Here is a 17,911-nt window from a genome sequence, read left to right as displayed (position 1 = left end):
AATCGACCAAACATCAACCAAAATCAACCTTTAGTAAATATTTACCCTGTGGCATTCACACATTGGTTGAGCCGCATATATTTATAGTTAGACCACAACTATTTCTTGCATTTCTAATTCCTTTTAGTTGATTAAAATAAGGGTTGTCATTTATTATGGGTCAGTTTGCCGCAAACATTGCTGAATTTACTGCCATTCCTTAAAAACATGTCATGTTTTAAGCAACAGTTTAAAAAAGGAGAGGTTGTGGGTCACTGCTCAGAGGAGTAGGCTGACTGCACACAAGCCTTCACAGGTGTTAATACTCTCCTTCATATTATAGTAACTCACAAATCCACGAATAGAGCCTGGAAGTATTTCTTGAAGCATTTCTGTTTCCAGTAACAGCTAAGAAACAGTCAGGAATGTTACAAGAATTTACGTTATGCATTTGATCACTAGACTTCATCAGGGTTGTGGCTTCTCATACCCGATCTACCTCTAATGAAGTGCAAACTATGCAAAGCCAATTGGTCTCATAAGCTTCTAACATTTTATGTAAAAAAATAGAGCTATAATCAAACATTGATACAACAATGGCATAATCATCATAAATAAAGCAAAAACAATAGCATGGCAATAAACAATAATATACTTTTTACTATCCAACGTGGCTATGACATGGAAACCCTAGAGTTTAAGCACAGTATTCCACACAAGCCTCTTCTCCTTTTATAAAATGGAGTCTTTGGTATGATTATTATGCTACTCATCATGCCCCGTCCAGTAGCTCTTAGCTTCCTCCATCTAGTTAACATGTGGTATTTGTGGTCGAAATATGCATATTTCTCCATTACGTAATGTGTAGTGCAATGTTTCTGTAATACTGTTATTCCTTTCTGTTCCCTTTCCTCTTTCTTTCTCCCTGCTACTTTATAGTTGCCTTATTTTTCTTCCCAGGAAGGCACCCAGCAACAGTGATTTTACTCTCTTGTGGAGAATCTCCTGGACTATCAGCTTACAGCGCTCAGGATGGAGCAGAGAGGTCGTGCAGCCACTTGCCAATAACTGGACAGAGAAAACACTGCTGACAGCACGTCGGCTATCTGCACTGACTGTGAACAGAAGATCACTCGGTAGGGTAAGACAGGGAAAGTTTTTCAGTAATTATTGTGCCGGACCCTGAGAGGTTAATCACCACATTCATACAAAGGGGGCTATAAACATCTTTTAAGTGTGCATTTTATGTGTGTCCTAGTAACTGATTACACCCTGCAGATCCGTTTTAATTATACATTTATTTTATGTTTTTTTTAATTTATTTTTGCTTATATATATATATATATATAAAGTATTATTATTTCTTTATTTAAACATTTTTTTTTTTGCTATTATTTTAGGCATATTTATTGTATTTATTACACTTAATTTATAGTGTTTTCTGGTACCAGACATAATTTAAGACAAATTATTTTGTTTACAAAAGCTGCTTTGGTTACAAATTAGAAGCTCTTGACCACATTCTATATGTACTGGACTTTGTAACAATCTGTATATGATGCCAAACTGACTGAGAGCACTGAACATCAAAATGGCTTGAAAAATCCATTTTGGTCACTCCTGATACACTCCACCCTTGCTCTCAGGTGATGTTGCACCATATACCTTCCAAGTTTCTCCTGTATCAGTTATTATCTTTACAGGATACAATTTAACAATTTATTTAATAGAACAAAATTTACCTAATAACCATATACCACATTTAATCACCAAATATATTGCTAAAACATTATAAAAAACATATCCTATTAAATGTAAGATTCCAATGATCCCACAGAACCGATTAGCTGGATCTAGCCAGGATAGTCATCCTGTACCATCTAGATCATATTCTGAGTCATTGTATTGTGAACTTGATCCAAGTGTCCATGTTTTTACACATAATGTAGCTAAACCAACTGATTGTTCCAGTGATCAGTCAATCCATGTAGAGCCCTTGTTATTTTCTTTGCTCCGGTAGTTGTATAAATTCCATGTTGAGATAGGTCAGTTTCCTTTACAGTCATCCACACTGTAAGAATCACTTCCACCATCACCGCAGTAGATGCCCTTGATCAGGTCTTGGGCTTAGCAGGTTGAAATATGGCATCTCGGTGGTGTTCTATGTAGTTCTTGGATACAACCTGTGTGCAGGAAAATAGATAGAATTAGTATCACGCATATGATTCCAATGTATACCTGCAATACACATGGTACTTCTTGGAAAGTTTAGACACAACTTGCCTTCACAATAAAACTGTGAGAACTAGATTTTTCTAGACTGTTTTTTACCCAGATGATAACCTCATGTGGGGGTCTTGGCAGTACTGGTGTCAACATTTTCTGCCCTTTCATTCAAACTGCACACTACCTCCCCAAGGACCTTATCCCATCTCCTCAACGTATTTGTGGGTGTCTTTTTCCTTATCTGGTCCTTTTTCCTAATCCATGCATTTTATTAGGCCTGCTGCCTGAGGGTAATAAGACATATTGTACACCCAATACACTCCCTTCTCCTGAGACCAGGCACAAACTTGGCACCAAGTGATGTGAGCACCATTTTCTGATTGTACTTCTTGAGGTACACCATAATAACTTTGTAGGTCTTCCAACATCTTCAGAGTGGCTTGCTGGTCCACGGGTGGCTCTCCTAGGACCATGACCACTGCTCTCAGCTCTGCATGCTAGCTGGAACATTCAATCTGTAAAGATGGTAGTTCTACCTCTGTAGTCTGGAAATTTACCAACCTCACAATGTGGATCACTACTTGTGATGGCTCTTGGCGATGGTTAGACCCTCTTGTCTCAACCAACCAGCCACTGGTAGCTCTGTCTTGATGGTAACTGGCTGTCTCTTGGTTGTAGTTTCCTCATGCTGCAAAGCAGTATAAGCCGCTAACAGAGGGCCTGATTCTGACACGCTCGCGAGCGCTGAGTGCTCGCAAGCGGGTCGATGGTGCCCTAGTGCGCATGCGCACGATGGAGGGAGCCCCGTCGTGTGCATGTGCGAGACCCAAATAACGATGGGGTAGCTGTCGTTATGGGTCTCGCACCAAAGGGGGCGTGCTATCGATGGTGAGTGAATAAATAAATAGAACCAGCATGCCCTGCTAATGCTGGCTCATTCATGCATCTCATTTATGTACTGTATGTGCCTTTATCATGAGGCCTTACATTTGCCAAAATACATATGTGCCTTTATTATGAGGCTTTAATTGGCATATATTACATTTGGGGTGAGCGTTGGAGCATAGGGCCCCCGGGGCCACTCTTGCTGGGCCTCCTCAAGGCATCACCACTTAATACACATAGTTACTTTTCACATCACCTTATATATTTGTTTTTTATTCATGTAATTTTTCACATATATTTTAATCTCTTTCATCACTTATTAATTACTCGCACATATCTATACTTTACACTGCACTGTCACTCTTTTTCCATTTTTGTGTGATGCCCTGGGGGGGTCCTAGGCTGGACGTTTTTTGGGGTGCTCTGTGCCCCGGACGTGAACCCATTAGTGTTAGGGACTGCTGGTGACAGAGAAGCCTTGACGAGGCCTAGCAGCTTCCCATGTATTTGCAAATGCATGCAACCAATATCTCTGAAATTCTATTACCATATAGTGTTCATGTATTGTTGCTAGTATGATTCGGTGTGCTGAGGAACAATAGGGGGTTAAAATCGCTTCTCTTTTCTACTTGGTATGACCCCTCCCTTTCATGCACCTGAAAAAAGTGCTACCAGATTGATTGAGCAGCTGCCATTTTTTTGTTTGTGGTTATGAGTTGCATGAATGAGCCAGCATTAGCAGGGCATGCTGGTTCTAGTAGTGCTAGTTGGAGTTCCCAGGGGTGACTCCCAGGAAAGCAGGCTCTCAGTTTGGATGCATTTATGTACTGTATGTACCTTTATCATGAGGCCTTACATTTGCCAAAATACATATGTGGCTTTATTATGAGGCATTAATTGGCATATATTACATTTGGGGTGAGCGTTTGGGCATAGGGCCCCCGGGGCCACTCTGGCTGGGCCTCCTTAAGGTATCACCACTTAATACACATAGTTACTTTTCACATCACCTTATATGTTTGTTTTTTATTCATGTAATTTTTCACATATATTGTAATCTCTTTCATCACTTATTAATTACTCGCACATATCTAAACTTTACACTGCACTGTCACTCTTTTTCCATTTTCATGTGATGCCCTGGGGGGGTCCTAGGCTGGACATTTTTTGGGGTGCTCTGTGCCCCGGATGTGAACCCGTTAGTGTTAGGGACTGCTGGTGACAGAGAAGCCTTGACGAGGCCTAGCAGCTTCCCATGTATTTGCAAATGCATGCAACCAGTATCTCTGAAATTCTATTACCATATAGTGTTCATGTATTGTTGCTAGTATGATTCGGTGTGCTGAGGAACAATAGGGGGTTAAAACCTCCTCTCTTTTCTACTTGGTCTAAACAGACCGCAAGCTGATTACTGTAAAAAAAGAAAAAAAAATTTAAAAAAAATGTTTTACTTACCTGACTCCACGGACCGGTGATCGGGCCTCCGGTGATGTCTCCCCGCCAGTCAGCTTGTGAACCATAGTGCACTGCGGCCCAGTCATCAGGTGATCGGGTCCCAGTGCAGTATGGGATATTCCCTGACTGGATGCATGGAGGACATCACCAGAGGCCCGGATCATGCAGGTAAGTGCTATTAAGGGAGGGGGGGTCATGGGGGGAGGTGGGTAGCGGGGGTCCATGATTGCAGGTGGTGGGGCTTAGCACCAGGGGGCGGGGCTTAGCACTGGGGGGTAGCAGCGGCGGCCGGTCGGCGCATGCGCAGGCACTTTGTCACGGTATTTTTTTCGAAAATACTGTGACTAGTGTGCTGAGGGGATTCGCAGGGACAGAGCTTTATCGCAAGCTCTGTCCCTGCAAAGGATTTGTAGTAAATCCCTGTGATATTGCCTGAATTTGCAATGCGAATTCAGTCGATAATATCACACTACAATCTGCATTCAATATGCGGACTGTAGTAAATAGAGCCCAAAGCCATAAAATTCTAAAATAACAGACCCTACACAGCATCCCATGTATCTAGGAATTACTATATAGTTATATAGTCAGACCTTAAGTCACTCTGGATTTTGCAGATATTAATTAATGACAATATACCTAGAAAATCAGTATATTCAAACAGCACTGCCATTTATATATCAGATGACTGGTGCCAATAGAAATTTACCTAAAAATCAGTACATTCAAACAGCACTGGTATTTCTCTATCAGGTGACTGGTGCCAGTAGATTTTTTTACCTAGATATTTTACCGAGAAAAACAAATTAACCTTTTTATTTATACTATATATACCCAAGTAAGCAAATAACTTTTATGACTACATATGATAAAGTCTGGCTGATCATTTCAGGATAAAATTTATAAGCTATATGTTGCTGTCACTTATTGATCACTAACAATATCACCTCCTGAGATTCCCTGGAGGGTTTTCTGATTTCATTACCAGACATGTGCTAAAATAATTGTTATTGTGCATGTAATGGTACATGGCCAGATTTTCCTTCAGATTTGAACAATAACGATTTTAAAATTCGTTATCTGAAATGTGTCCCTGCAATGATGAACGATGTGCATTCCTGTTTGACAAATAATGATATCTGACATCTGATGTGTTTGCAGTCAGATTTGGATGATTCCAATCATTTTAATACAGTCAAAAATCGTTCAAACGTTCAAATTGTTGGCAAAATCATTCAAATCGTTCAATCATTCAATCGTTCATCTGACCGTGTGTATGCACCATAAGACTTATAATTATTACATTTTGTAGAGAGAGAGAGAGAGAGAGAGAGAGAGAGGATAACAGACACAAAGGCGCTGATTCTAATAAGATATACTGTACTTTGTCACATTTTAATAATTTATTCTATATTAGGAGCTTGTGACACCATCACCTGCATTCCCATGACTAACTCAAGAAGAGGACAAATAATCATGTAATAATATTGATTTTCCTGCTCATGATAAATGTAAACAGCTGGATCTTAGTGAATATAAATAGAACTCCTGAGACAAATGTCATGACAGTCAATCAGTCTGTGATATAATATTACAAGATGACTTCTAGCTCCCACAAACTCTATCATGTACATGGGATGGATTCAAGAGCAGTCCTGGAAACGTATTTTTCTGATAGCCCAGACATGGTCTTTGCAGATGAGTCATTAAAATTTCCCATGGAAATGTTCCACAGTATATTCAAGGAGGGTATGTATATTGTACATAGTGCTAAGTTATTATTTGTCTTATTTAATTGAAATTTGATAAAGGGGCACAGCTAGAACTTATAGCTCATTATTTAATAAACACCACCTTTATTTCACACTTGTCTCATGTAATAAGTTTTACAAATGATCTGGCACTACAATAGATCTACCCACTAATGTCTTACTGTATTGAGTATAACATATTATAGTCTATTTGTATATCAGTGGATTTGCAGATGAATTTCAGTTGAAGCCAAATCTAATTTCACAGCAGAACAGGCTATTTACTGAACTTGCAAACATCCACCAATAAAACGTTCCACTTAATCTTTCACTTTGTCATTTTTGCACTGATAATTAGTACATTCTGTAACATATGAAATATATAGTATATAAATAGAGGCAGAATAATGAATATGTCAATTTATTCTGTTCTGTGGGGTTATTAGTTTAGGAATAGTGAATTTCATGCAGAATATTTAAGGAAAAATGATGTCTTAGAAATTTTAAAATGTACAAAATTGTGAAATTAGGAAAAGAGACCGTGGACTAATCTCGATACTTCTGATCCATGTCACTATCATTAGCTCATTCCATGTTGCCCAGGCAGGCACAACAAATATTTCCCATTTCTATTGTGCACACAATGAGAGATTTGTAACACAATGATGCTCATTCATTGAAGCAGCTGCCAATATTCACTATGAAAAAAAAGAATTAAATGGTAAAAGACGACAAGTTGGTTCTCTGCATTACAAATGTGTGTGTGTGTGTGTGTGTGTGTGCGTGTGTGTATGTGTGTATGTTCAGTGAAGGTGACTTTATACTTTTTAAAAAAAACTGTGTGCATAGATATAACTTATGATGTTACTGCATATGACTCAATTGAACAGCATAACATTTCTTCCTAATAACTCTTTGAATGGTGAGGTGTCATACTAGACCCTAATGTCAGTATTTCCTTATGCATTACTAGAACAATTTGTTCCCACAGGGAAATTTACAGTGATTTTTAACATAAACAGGATTAAATCTGATGAAGGTACCCTCTGATCTGGTACTTCTCGGCAGGGGTTTGTGTGACCAAGAGCTGGATCCTATCTTTGTCTCACTATGCTGGCTTGACGCTGTCAGCTACTTGACTCTATCCAGATGTCTCCAGCAAGGGGGCTAGTATAATCTGTTTTGCAAGAGCCCCCTTTCCACAGGGTCTTTGATATCCTGCAGTCTTTAGGCTTGACCTGGCATGTTCTGTCTTTCTTCTGCTCCTTCTTCCATTCTTATGTATTACAACATCTTCCATGTTTCTTAAGGAGCTCTTCTATGCCTTAACTCCACAATTTTACTGACTTTGCGCCACATGCGCAGTCTGATAAATTAAAAGTTTGAAGAGCAATGACCTGAGGAAACGCGATTGGCTCATCACAGCAACTCCTAATTGGTTGCTTGCCAGTGCCAAAATGTTAAGTGGCTCCTCTTTCAGTGCTGGGAGACAATGCCTGGTCCTAGTGCTGGCCACAGATGTGTCCTAGCAGGACATATCTCAACACCCAGCTGGACTCTGGACAGTCAGGTGGATTTCCAGACTGTCTGGAGTCAAATCAGATGGATGGCAGCATGGCACCCCCCTGGAGTTAGGTAGCTTTAGGTAAGTACAGAGGTTGCCTATGACCAATGCTGACCCTGGCTTTTGGGGATTATAAATCAATGTTTACATGGTTTTTTTTTTCAGAAGATGTCCAAGTTGACCCCTTTAAGGTTTCATGTTGATTAAATATTTTCAGAAAAAGTCTGCATTCCTCATGTATTTAAACAGTGACAGGAGCATTATAAACTGTTGATTTAACTTAATATCACATTGCAGAATGATGTTTAGCAGAGCTGTAACTAGACTTTTTGGTGCCCTGTGCCAGAGAGAGCATTGGCGCCCCCCCACCACTTTTTAAATAGGGACATAAGATAGTTCACATGAAAAAGTGCCATGGCCTCATGGGGAAGGGCCAGGGAAGAGATAGGGGTGGCCAGGAGATGCTAGGGATAAAAGAAGATGTAGCTACAAGTGAGAATGATAATAAATAGGAAAATTGACAGGCCCAAACAAGACCCCCTGCCCTGCAGTGCCCTGTACCATGGCACTGATCGCACTGCCCTAGTTACTGCCCTGATGTTTAGTATGACAAACTGAACTTTCTAATCATTGTATTCCTTCTCTGCAGGTCACATTAACGGAGATATGTTGATTGACATCAGTGTTGGACCCTTTATTCACCATCTCCATTCTGCCTGTGAATTTTTCAAAGATATCTATTTACTTAGGTTTAATGAGGAATGCATTATGGAAATAAACAAATGGCTGAACACACTAACAGGAGCATTTGATTGGAATCACACAACATCATATGTTACAGCGTTAGAAGGAAACAGGTTCAGTATCAAAGCAAACATCTCTCTGTCTAAGAAAAAACATATCAGTAGAGTACACATTGATCTTTTCAAAATACTTTTATCCACCAAACAACAGAACAATGAGCTTTTATTAAACCATATTTTAAACAACAGAACAATTAGATTTTTTTATTAAACAATATTTGTGAGAATTCATATTATGTAGGATTTACTGTGAAGGGACTGCAGCAGATATCACCAATATATGCCGAAATCTGCCGTGGCCACTCCATTTCCGACCTAGAAACAGACCTTATAGGTTTCTATGGGGACTACTATGCAGACAGAATTAACAAGTTCTGGAATGTGGAAACAGGGACTTTTTTGAAAAAAAAATTTCAGGATTCTCCCCATTGCTCCTCACTTATGCATATAACTGGCAACAGTTGCGCATGTGCAGTACCCGAACCATGAATCAGAGGGATAGTATAAGCTCACACTGCCTTCAGATTTTCAACCAAAATGGGATCTGTTCGCGGCTCATCTCCCAGAAAAATATGCAATTGTGATAAATATGCCCCATGATATGAAAATCTATTGGCATATAATGTAGCTGGTATATTATTTATAGAGATAAATGATCCATATGCCAACTTCACTCACCACTTGGTTGTAGGTTGTGCTTGTAAGTGGCCTGATTTAGGTGCAGCTGGTAGCCCTTGACTGTATCCTCATTTTCATTGGTGATGGCGGATCTGTGTGGCTTTAATTGGTGTTGGACAGTTAACCTCTGATATGAAAGTCTGTTAAGTGAGGCTTCCTTGGTGCAGTTGGGCACTACCTTTGGCTTTATGGTGAGCAGAATGTGGATTACAGTTTAAGTGCCTCCTTTGGCGCTTAGCTTTTTGTGGTAATGAGCCCAGATAACCCACCACAGTTTTCAACAGGAGCCATTTATGAAATAAAGACATTATTGGCACAGAGGACCACCTGTAAAGTGTGGTTCTATATAACTCTCTGTTTAAACAGCAAGCTCTGCTCTTTGTCTACATTATCTCCATGAATTAAATGATTATATTAAAATGTGGGACCTGTGGATATCTTTTGGGTTGTAGTGTTATGTGGTGGGTGGCTACAAGTTTGACTCAATGCCAGATCAGACTGTAAGATCTAAATTCAGCTGTAGGGCCTGCTGTGTTTTTATAATATAATGGCTTGAAAAGACAAATATATATATATATATATATATATATTAGATTTGCACTTATAGATGGAGATAGTGTTGAATGGGGCATCAGGACACCATAAGTAAATAGTCAAATAGTATTTACATTTATGTTTTGTTTGTTTACATTTTATTTTACAGATATGTCTGTGTGTTGTACTAGTAATATTGATGCATCAAATTTTTTATTATAAGTCTGTCAAGTGCCATTAGTAATCACTGTGTTATCCCTTTCAAATAATGACTTAAAATATGCTATTTACTATGGTATCCAGTACCTTTTTTCCTTAAGGGTAACTTGCACAAGTAAAGTACTCTTAAATATTTAGCTGGTATCAATGTTTCATTGTCTTTGTACACCTGTATTATTTCCATTTCCTTTTTGCAACACCGCACACCAAATATAATAAAATATACAGTATAGTCTAGACTGTAATCTCTCACAGCAAGAGCCACCTGAGCCTTGTGTCTACCAGTGTGGTTGCACAGGGGCGCCACCCATAGAGGGCGCACCACTCACCAGCATCCCGATATCAGCAGGCCAAAGTGACCCGGGGGTCGTCAAATCCGGAGGATGGGGACCCCCACTGCCGCACCAATGTAGGACCCCCAGAGTGTGAATGGATGCTGCGCACATGCACGCGGCATCCATTCACTGAGGGAAGAGGGCTGGGGAAAGCCCAGCCAGTGATGAAGGGATGGGCTTTACCCCCAGCCTGACGTTATTTGGAAGTGTGCCATGTGGGCATGCCCATAAATAACCTCACTTAAGGGGCATGACCTCTGATAATTAGACCACACCCACAATCTTGATCGTTTCGTTACTACACCGTGCGCGATGTAAGGGCACCTTGTTAAGGGCTAGCACAGGGTGCTCCGACCACTGGAGCCGGCCCTGACACCTACCCATTTGTAGACTGACTGTTGTTGTGCTACTGTGTCTCTAACTTTATGATCATTACATGCTCTTTTTCATTCTATATGATTATAGCCTTGCCATAAATTTATACATGTCCTGTATTTTTATTTTATTCTATAATATTTAATTGTGTATTTGCCTTCACAATGCTGTGAATCTTGCGACTCCTTAGAAATAAGCACTAATTATGATGATGATTGTAATATTATTGAAGACAACAATGTTTTTATTTTTATTTTCAGATAACAGATTCATTCTAAGGGGCACATTTATTAATTATCAGGTTTTAGACCTGATAATTATAGTTTCTTATCACCAATTATCATCGAAGTAAGAAATCTAAGATCAAAAACACAGATACAGTAGGGACAGGAGCTATAAAAGGCAATTACTTAACTTCTTCTTCAGGACCCTGACACACTATTGTGCATGTGCAGTTCCTTCTCAGTGTAAATTGTGCATTATGTAGCCTATTGCCTGTAGGTTACAATGGCTATTGCCATCAGAAGATGGTGTCAGCATTCTGGAACAAGCTGTCTTTACTTCAGGAAATGAAGATACCTCATATTAGCAGAGTTCTGGGGTTTTGGACTAGGAACATTAGTGCCAGGTAAATTAGTAACCTGGGCCTAGAACTTAGAGTGGGTGTGCAAATATAGGTTAGTCTAAATTGCTGTCAGCTTAACAAGATCATAGGTTTTTTTAACCAGTTATAGACAGGTGGCATTAGACACAGTTGTAAACACAGGTACTAGCTTGCAGATAGAGTGCCAGGTACATAACAAAGTGGAAGCTTCTCAAAACAATTTGGCAATAGTCTTCAGCTGCATAAAAAGAAAGGGTCATACTAAAAAAATACAGAAAGGAGGGTGTTCCCCAGATGTCCCCCACCACACTAAATTGTACCTGCAACAATACTTGAAAAACAAGGTAAGCCATAAGGCAAACTTCATGGCTTCTCTGATAACTGGTGGTTCCTACACTGCATAATAACAGTACCCACTCTGGGTCATTTAATCATCTATTGTAAGGCCTCATGATAAAGGAACATACAGAAATACATCCAAATTGAAAGCCAGCTTTCCTGGGAGTCATCCCTGGGACCTCCAATTAGCACTATAAGAATCAGCATGTCCTCTAAATGCTTGTTCCATCTCTGCCTCTGCATACAGCAAACATAACAAAGTGGAAGTTGCTCATATCAATTTGGCAATGCTCTTCAGATGCACAGTGCCAGGTACCAGTTAGTATTATTACATATGCCATAGTGGTATGGAGTGATATGCTCCTTGGTGTTGGTGGTACAGGGTAATGAGGCACTCTGTGGGGCCTTGTTTGGCTCAGTGGGGTGTGAAGTCTCAGGGGCATGTTAATGCAGGATGGAGGCTAATGAAGAAAAAATGTGGTAAAGGGAAGCATGTCAGGGGTCATACTTTAAGGAGAGAATCATGGTGAGTCCTAGTACCTTTCAGTTCTTCCCTGTGAAAGAGGCAGTGCTGACCATTTCTCATCTAACTAGAGATGTGAGGGTTTAGATTCCTGGAATCTGAACACCTCTGAATTTAGGGGTTAGGAGTCAAACTGAGCCAGGGCTTGGACCTTCTGGCCTTGTACAGATCTCAAAACAAGAGAAAAACTAATTTTACTGGTATCAGATCTAGCATGTTTGGATTACATATTAAAGTCCCTGCCTCATGATTGGGCACCGTTTCACACTAAAGACTAGAGGGAGATGGTGTGGGTAGTATAGGATTATAGTAAAGTTTGTTTGTGCTATATGAAAAAAAATCTTAGGAATACTGAAGGCAGTGGCACTGTGTACTGTGGGTTGTGGGCATTTGAATGTAGGAACAGCTACAAACCATCCAAACCTACAAAACAAGCTATGACATAGGGAGAGGAGGTGTAATGTACCTTAGTCCAGCACACTGGAGAATACTCTCTGTTTTATGCAAGCTACTAGAAACCATTTGAAATACTAACTAATGAAGTGAGACACTGCCAGCTTGAGTCAGGTGATTCCCCTAATACTACTACTGGAAAAGCAGCTAGATAAACTGAAGGAGGAGATGAAAAATAAGTGATTATGTTAAGTATGTTGGACTTGTGGATCAAGTTAGTTATTCACTTTGCTAGGACCAAAGGTTTTTCATGATCTTGCAATTGAATCTTAAAAACAATGTCCCATAATAGCACTAAACACAGTTCCTTTAGAGAAGTATAACATATCCAATAAAAAAGTGTAAGATTTTAACTTTCCTTTTATTATATAGGACACTTTCCTATGTTCCAAATTTCTTGCTCTTTTTCTTTCTTTGCTACTGGCTCTTTCCACGTATACCTTTAATCCACTTCCAATAAATTAGAACAATTTCTGAAAAGTAAACAGAGACAGGAAAAATAGTGCAGCATTGTTGGACACATGGATAACAATTTATTAATACATCACACTCACAAAAAAATAATGATAAAAGCATATCACTACTCCAAGCGGCTAAAGTATGGTTCCTCCTTCATTTTGCTTTAGTTTGTCCAAATGGTCTATAGGTGCAACAATCTCCACAAGATGGATACCATCAAGAACTCCCCACAGTTCAGGTAAAAGCTTACTTTTATTTTCATTGGATACATTATACTTCTCTAAAAAAAACTGTGTTTAGCACTATTATGGGACATTGTTCTTAAGATTCAAGTTTTTGGGAGTATATGAAGACTAATTTTTTGGTCCTATAAGCAGCAAACTATAGATTTTGCACAGTGTGATCATTTTATTTTATATTATGCTCTTGCAATTGAAACACTACATTTTGGCAGCCATGCTTGATCCTAGGTTTAAGTCGTACTTAATGTCTGCCTCTCCAACTCACACAGATCGTAAGAGATGCAAAGAGCTCCTTGCCAAAAAGTGGCACACACAACAAGGTCTCCTGCTTCAGTTTCCCCTGCAAATGCTGCTGTCAGGAAAAAACTGACCTTTTCCAAGAGACCCACTGGAGTGTGGATGATGAGTAAATTCAGTACAACAAAGTTAAACACCATTTTTACATCTAATCAGGCTTAAAAGAATTCTCCAAAATTATTGACACCTCTACCATGATCCCGTATGATACACTAAGCACAATGTACAAATAAGCATGTCACACAGTCATTTTGATTACTGGGAGAAAAAAAGGCAATTTGGAGCCCCATGTAAAAACATAGCTTTGGTGTACTTGAACTGTCCACCATCCAGTGTGTACTCAGAAAGAGTGTTTAGCACATCCTGGAACCTTGTGAATGATCAGCATAGGAGGCGACTTCCTCAAAATGTGGAAAAGCACTAGTTGATAAATATTAATTAAATATTCTATTAGGAAGACCTCTGCTGTCAATTGCTACAATGTACAGAGACTTCTGTAATGATGAAATCCAGAAAGGAATGAGCTAATATTGTATGATTATTATGTTAATATTAATGAGGGTGAGGAGAATAATGACATATTCCCAATGTAGAGATGATTAACAACTCTGTTAGATGATGTAAGCCCATTAGAAGCTTATATTGTGGAGGCCCAGACAAACCAAGCAACCAACCAAGCAACCAACCAACCACATCAGCCACAAAATGCAGTCCCTGTTGCTGAACTGCCTGGTTGGCTAAACTGTGCATGTCCTTTTTAATATACAAAACAAGAATGGGTGGTTGGAAGTGTCCATTGACAATTCCATCATGCGCCACTATTCATTATGGGCTTTTTCAAAATTGTGTGTTTTACAGGCAGTGTATATTGCAGTACTTTACTGGGGCAATGGTGTTCTGTAGCTTGCAAAAGCATGTCTTTTTTTGGGTCTTTAAATAGTTACAGTTTTTTTATAGTTTTTTGTGAACACATTTTGTTTCATTGTAACATAGCAACTTGTACACTTTAACGGCTAAAATTTAGCAATTTTCTTTTCCAAACAAAAAAGTGGAAAAAGACAATTCCATCGTGGTCTGCTTTTATTTTATATTATGTGCTGTATTTTGGGGGAGGCATTGGTGACAGTCTTTTTTTCCAATTTATTGGTTATTGCTCTAACACATGGCTAATTTGCTACACATTTTTACTAGAAATAATGCTGTGTCTCACAAAATATACAAAATAACAGAATTTTGGAGCATATTTAGTACTATTTAGTAATATGAACAAAAAGATACAAGACCACATCTCAATTTTATATTTTTAATTAAGCAATCATTTTGTTTACTTGTATACTTCACCTCCCACTCGCTGAACTGCCTTTGGGCCTCTGAGCTAGTTGCACTAATACTCAGAATCTCTGGTGCACCTCATAAATGTACTACATATGTTGTTACCCAATTACTAAAGAGGGGTTAGTATGTCCAGATTCTATTGCAAATCTTGCCATGAATCATCAACAACAATGTTTTCTTTTATAGCTTTTTCTCTTCTCAATTGTTGCAAAACAGAACTCACAAGGCCATGCCTCAAATTCAAATTACTTAATCAATCAATCAATACTTTACCTGCTTTCCACTACATTTGCTACCTCTATGTATTGCTCTCAGGCCTCTGATCTACTTCTTAATTAATTAAAACTTTCTGCTATGTAGTTGTGTAGCTAATTAAACTACCATTCTGTCTGCAATCTGTGTGCTAAATTATTTTAAACTGTCATGTGCTTGGTCTGCTGCTCTGTTGCTTACCCAGCATTTGGCCAAAGTGGGTGAAAATAATATTGAGGTGTTAGGTAGTCAAAATTGACTGGAAATTAATGTTATTTAGGTTAATAATACTGTAAGATCAAAAAAGGCAAACATTACAGAATTTTAGCTTTTTTGTATTAATTTAAAAAAATAAATCCAGATCTAAAACAAAAACAAAACACATGAGGGTGGTTTTGGAAAAATAAAACATGATGATGAATTCAAACCAAAACACAGGGGCCCATGCACATCTCTACATTTAACACACCACACTGTACATACATCCCGGGGATACTTAATATTTGTGGGTACTAGACAAAACGATAGGGATAGTCCACAAATGTTCATTTATATATAGGGCCTGAATTCTCAAAGTAAAAATCCAAGATTGGATTAATTTTACTATAACCCTACATAATATAATCCACTATTTTGTATTTTTTTTGTGGTTTCTAGGCAGGTGGAGGATTTTATTTATCCAAATCTGTTATTGCACAATTTCCTATGCATATAATTTTTTTTTAGAAATTATCTATAATAGTGTAATTCAAACAAAGTTTCCCTTGAATTTGCAAGGAGTATCCAAAAAAAATGAAGAATGCTGTACGCCATCCTGGAAAATATGGAATTCCTCCAAAAATATGACCTTCAATCTGTTGCAATAATTCTGTTCCACAAAACATATTTGCATGTGACCACATAAGCCTAGCCTTCATTCATTAGTGAAGATTCAAAAACATCAACCTCTTACATCAGTAGAAGTGGAATCTCGCATAACTACAGATGCCGTCATTTTAGTGTTTCATAAACCAGAACAGAATACATTTTATAGCAGGATTTGCAATTACATAAATTACAATTATTGTGTTTGTATTTTTCAGTGACCAAGTTGAAGACAAAGAAATGAGGCTGAAGACCGCAATAAAGCAGATTGTGAAATGTGACTCTCAAAAAGAAAATCTCACAGATCCCGTGGTCCTACCTCAAGCTGACTGTGTAATCAGTAATGGATTGCTGGATGTAATCAGCACAGACCAAGATGATTACATCAGAAATCTTAAGAAATTATCAATGTTGCTGAAACCTGGAGGTCACCTGATATTAATTGGGTCTTTAAATTCAACATATTACACGATTGGCCAGGACAGGTTCCATATGTTCAAATATGATGAGAATAATGCCAGAAATGTTCTTGTAGGAGAAGGGTTTGTTATTGATCACTGTGATGTCCTCAAAAGAAAGTCAGTGAGTGATCTTACTGATTATGATGCACTTATTTTCATCGCAGCTCACAATGATAAGTAGTTCTGGGAAGGGGGGAGAATGACTAAAATGAGAAATATTACAGATCTTCATATACATATCCCAATCTTAAACTTTTAGAAAATAATTTCATAATGTATCTGTAAACGTCTATTAAACTGTTACTGTGCATATTAACACTTATTTTTTTGCAATTCATCTGAAATTAGTTGATTAATGAACCTAATTTGGGATCTGTGAAAGCCCAAAAAGGATTTCTACTGTTATTCACACATTGGTTGAACCACATATATTTTTAGCAAGACCACAACACTCTTGCATGTCATGTCATTTTTAGCTGATGGAAATAAGGATGGACCTTTATTGCAGGTCAGTTTGCCGCAAACATTCTTGCCATCATTTGCTGAGTTTACTGTCATCCATTAAAATGACATCAAGTTTTAAGCATCAGTTTATAATAGCATCATAGTCTGATTCAGACATGTCAGACCCCCACAGATTATGAAACGCTATATAGACCCAGATACAACAGTGACAAGAAGGGGTGGCCTCTCCTCTCATTGTAATTTTTAATGTTTTCTATATTAAAACAGTATTATTTACATATAATGAACATTTAACAATTAATCCAAACAGAGCTGAATGATATATATTTACTATCAATAAATATTTCTCTAGAGTGAGGCCAAACAGAGTGCAGGGCTCTGTGGGTGGCACCATCACCATCCACATGGCCTCTGCTTTTGGTTGCTGGGTGTCTGGTATGGAACCCTGCAGCCAGCATCACTGCAGTGCTACCAGTATGTCCTATAGCCATAATTACTTTGCCCGGACCATCTTGAAAATGCTCTGAGCACTGCTGCAATTCTGGGTGCTGGTGGCCTCGCCCCTTTATGCGTAATGTCATGATGTCATGTGCAAAAGGGGTGGGGCCAGCACAGGATGCTCAGAGACACTGTTACAGCTCTGGCTATTCCTGAGATACCGATTCAGACATCCTACAGTGCGTTATCTTTATAACAACTGAAAGGCAAAGGTATACAGAGACAAATGAAGTGTATCACTCATTAAATAATGGGTAAATAATGAGATCTGAGTAACATTGAACATGGAATGATTGTTGACCCTTGCAGCAGACA

The 17,911-nt window shown here is 38.6% G+C and overlaps 1 protein-coding gene across 3 annotated transcripts; it reads left to right on the top strand.

The window, feature by feature from the left end:
• Positions 1-6,143: 6,143 nt before the first annotated feature.
• On the top strand, positions 6,144-16,814 carry LOC148509632 (nicotinamide N-methyltransferase-like). Of its 3 annotated transcripts, XM_088442893.1 has the most exons (4): positions 6,144-6,294; positions 8,510-8,717; positions 9,292-9,294; positions 16,391-16,814. In XM_088442893.1, exons 1-4 carry the CDS (start codon positions 6,144-6,146, stop codon positions 16,812-16,814), a joined length of 786 nt encoding a protein of 261 aa, XP_088299019.1. The 3 variants fall into 3 exon arrangements, with proteins under 3 accessions (XP_088299019.1, XP_088299020.1, XP_088299021.1); XM_088442894.1 differs by lacking the exon at positions 9,292-9,294; XM_088442895.1 differs by lacking the exons at positions 8,510-8,717; positions 9,292-9,294 and having other exon boundaries at positions 6,144-6,298.
• Positions 16,815-17,911: the final 1,097 nt, after the last annotated feature.

Source organism: Taudactylus pleione, unplaced genomic scaffold (assembly GCF_031769625.1).
Source record: "Taudactylus pleione unplaced genomic scaffold, aTauple2 ptg000318l, whole genome shotgun sequence".
NCBI classification, from domain to species: domain Eukaryota; kingdom Metazoa; phylum Chordata; class Amphibia; order Anura; family Myobatrachidae; genus Taudactylus; species Taudactylus pleione.
This window is presented reverse-complemented; position numbering and strand designations above follow the sequence as displayed.